General features: G+C 33.1%; 1 protein-coding gene across 1 annotated transcript; it reads left to right on the top strand.

Annotated features, from left to right (window-relative positions):
- Positions 1128 to 2624, top strand: LOC104790534 (zinc-finger homeodomain protein 9-like). Its single transcript, XM_010516307.2, has one exon. It carries the CDS (start codon positions 1419 to 1421, stop codon positions 2388 to 2390), a length of 972 nt encoding a protein of 323 aa, XP_010514609.1. The 5' UTR covers positions 1128 to 1418; the 3' UTR covers positions 2391 to 2624.

The following is a 3112-nucleotide window of genomic DNA, read 5'->3' as shown; positions in this document are numbered from 1 at the left end:
CTAAACTTTTCTTCCATAAAGAGCATCTTAAGAAGCTCATTTCCAATAGTATTATTGGATGAAAACTAAAAATATTGTTAGTCTAGGTGAACTATATCTAAATATAATGACAAGTTTGTTATTATATTATATAAATCTTAAGTTGATGACTTTATCTTGAGGCTTTTGGTAAATATTCTATGATTTTTTTTTCTTACTTGTATTAATTCTGATTTGGGAAACTATTTCTAATAAGTAAGTTGTAAATTTCATTTTACTAATTCATAGAATTTTTTTCCCAAATCATACAACTAAACTAATATATGTACCCACATATATCAACAATGAATTTCTTTTGCTTTTTTTCATCAAAATAATATATTGATAAAAGTTTATACTGATGGGAAAGCATTTTATTTGTAAAGAAATTCACAAAGTAAGACTTAGCGATATGAGTTAAAATACTCAGCCGCATTCAAATTGAGACATTGCTCCAAAAAATTTGAGCAAACTAAATAGACAATAGAGTTGAACATCATCTTAACATGAAATAATATTTTTATAATATATATCACCATTTATAACCATGTTCTCCACTATCAGAAAATAAAATCATGACTTAAGCTAACTTAAATTATGTAGCACAAAATAAATATCCACAAACAATTTACATAGAAAGGATTTGAATTTAATAATTCCCTTAAATTATGATTTTTTTATAAAAATTAATGTTCTTGTAATATATTTTTAATATTCAAAAACTGAAAATTAAAAATTTCTGAAAATGGTATGTTAATAATGTACATTGAATGAAAAAAAAATTGAAATGTTAAAAAAAGAATTTCCTAGCAGAACTAAGAAATATTAAGAAATATCAAAAGAAAAGACAAGCTTAAAACAAGAAGTGTCACAATGCATGAGAATATTAATTATAATTGGACTGTCTTTATGTTTAAGACATTTATTACTTCTACATATATATTTTTTCCCCACTCTCTAATTGTAGGCTCCACTTTTAAACCATACATCTAACCATAGTTAAAATCATCAAACCCTACCTTTCTCCTCTCTTGTTAAACATCTTCAAGCCCTGTCCTTTATTTTTAAATATATTTATTATTCACATTTATTAATATTATAATTTTTCTATTACATCTCTCCTTATTAAATTATTTTATTCTCTCTTAGCAACATTCATAAACCAGATTCACTATCATCTCTTATAACTCATCTTCTTCTTCTTCTTCTTCTTCTTCTTCTTCTTCTTCTTCGTGTTCCCAAAAAAAAAATTTACTTATTATAAAAAAAAAAAGTTGATTAATCCCTTTTCATTATCCTTCTTCTTCGTTTCTTCTTTTGGAGCTTTTAACATAAACCCTAATATTTTCTTGATTTTTTTCGTTTTTTTCAAGAAACGAACATAAAAGTCATATAGAGAGATGCTTGAAGTTAGAGCAATGGATATGATGACTCCTAAATCACCAGAACCCGAATCCGAAACTTCGACCCGGATCCAACCAGCTAAACCAATCTCCTTTAGTAACGGAATCATCAAACGCCACCACCACCATCACCATCACCACAACGTAACCGTCACTTACAAAGAATGTCTCAAGAACCACGCGGCGGCGATTGGAGGTCACGCGCTAGACGGCTGCGGCGAATTCATGCCGTCTCCTTCGTCAACGCCTTCCGATCCAACTTCTCTCAAGTGTGCAGCTTGTGGTTGCCACCGTAACTTCCATCGCCGTGATCCTGAAGATTCCTCCGCCTTACCACCACCGTCTCTTCCTTTGTCTTCTACCACAACCGCCGCAATTGAGTATCAGCCTCATCACCGTCACCATCCTCCACCTCCGCTTCCTCCTCCGTTACCTCGTAGTCCTAGTTCATCTTCTCCGCCGCCTATCTCATCCTCTTACATGCTTTTAGCTCTTTCCGGTAACAATAAAACCGTGCCATTCTCAGATCTGAACTTCTCAGCCGCCGCCGCCGCAGCTAACAATCATATCTCCACCACGACGCCTGGCTCGAGGAAACGTTTCAGGACTAAGTTTAGCTCGAGTCAGAAAGAGAAGATGCATGAGTTCGCCGACCGAATCGGTTGGAAGATTCAGAAACGCGACGAGGACGATGTCCGTGAGTTTTGCCGTGAGATCGGAGTTGATAAAGGAGTTCTCAAAGTTTGGATGCATAATAACAAGAACACCTTCAAATTCCCCGGCGGAGGCATCGCCACTGTGCAGAGGGATGGTAACGGTGTCGGCGGAGAGGATGATGGTGTTCGCGGTGGAAGTGGTTTGGGTAACGATGAAGACGGTGGGGGTGGGGGTGGTGGTGGGAGATTTGAGAGTGATAGTGGCGGAGCTGACGGTGGAGGAAACGTAAACGCTTCGTCGTCTTCGACGTGAAGAAGGAAACATCTTGTCGTTTTTTTGCAGGGAAAAGATTTAAATAAGGGAAAGAAGCTTAAGCTTGTTTTAGCTTTTAGATCATAGAGAGAGTAAGAGAGAACTAAGCACTTCTATTATTATCGTTAATACGTTTTTTTAATATTAATTAAAACTCTTTTAGCTCTTTATATTTTTATTTTTATTATAAATTCATTACCAATAATATTACATTCCGAAATGTTTCTTTCATTATTATTTTTTTTCTATTATGTCAATTTTCTCAATTAAATAACCATGAAATAAACTCCTAATTAGGAAAAATTAGTATTACCAAATTAATATGTTTTTTGACTTCTTGTTTTAAATGTACTTTGTCGCTTAATATAATGTAACGTTCCGAAAGGTTTCATAATAATTTTCCACTAATGGAAAGTTTATATGAAGTTATGAACTATTTCACCCTAATTAGCGACAAAGTCACACAGGTCAATACATACTTAGTAATGAAACAAACCCTAAAATGTGACTTTCCCCATAATAAATTAAATAAACTAGTGAAATTTAATTAATTTTTAATAATATTTTTTGGCTTTCTTATCTTGAAGAGTACTTTGTCGCTTAATTTAATATGCGATCAAACTAAGATCTAGGTGTCCTTTTCATAAATCTCTCTTTATTCTTTGAGAAAAGGGACAGTTTTTTTTAATATATTAAATTATTCTAATATTATATTTTCCAAT

Source organism: Camelina sativa, chromosome 6, assembly GCF_000633955.1.
Source record: "Camelina sativa cultivar DH55 chromosome 6, Cs, whole genome shotgun sequence".
NCBI lineage: Eukaryota > Viridiplantae > Streptophyta > Magnoliopsida > Brassicales > Brassicaceae > Camelina > Camelina sativa.
Note: the sequence above shows the minus strand (reverse complement) of the source record. Positions and strands in the feature narration are given on the sequence as shown.

What these genes read in the sequence shown, in the direction of transcription:
- LOC104790534 (XM_010516307.2), top strand. Translation starts at nt 1,419, where the DNA reads ATGCTTGAAGTTAGAGCAATGGATATGATGACTCCTAAATCACCAGAA.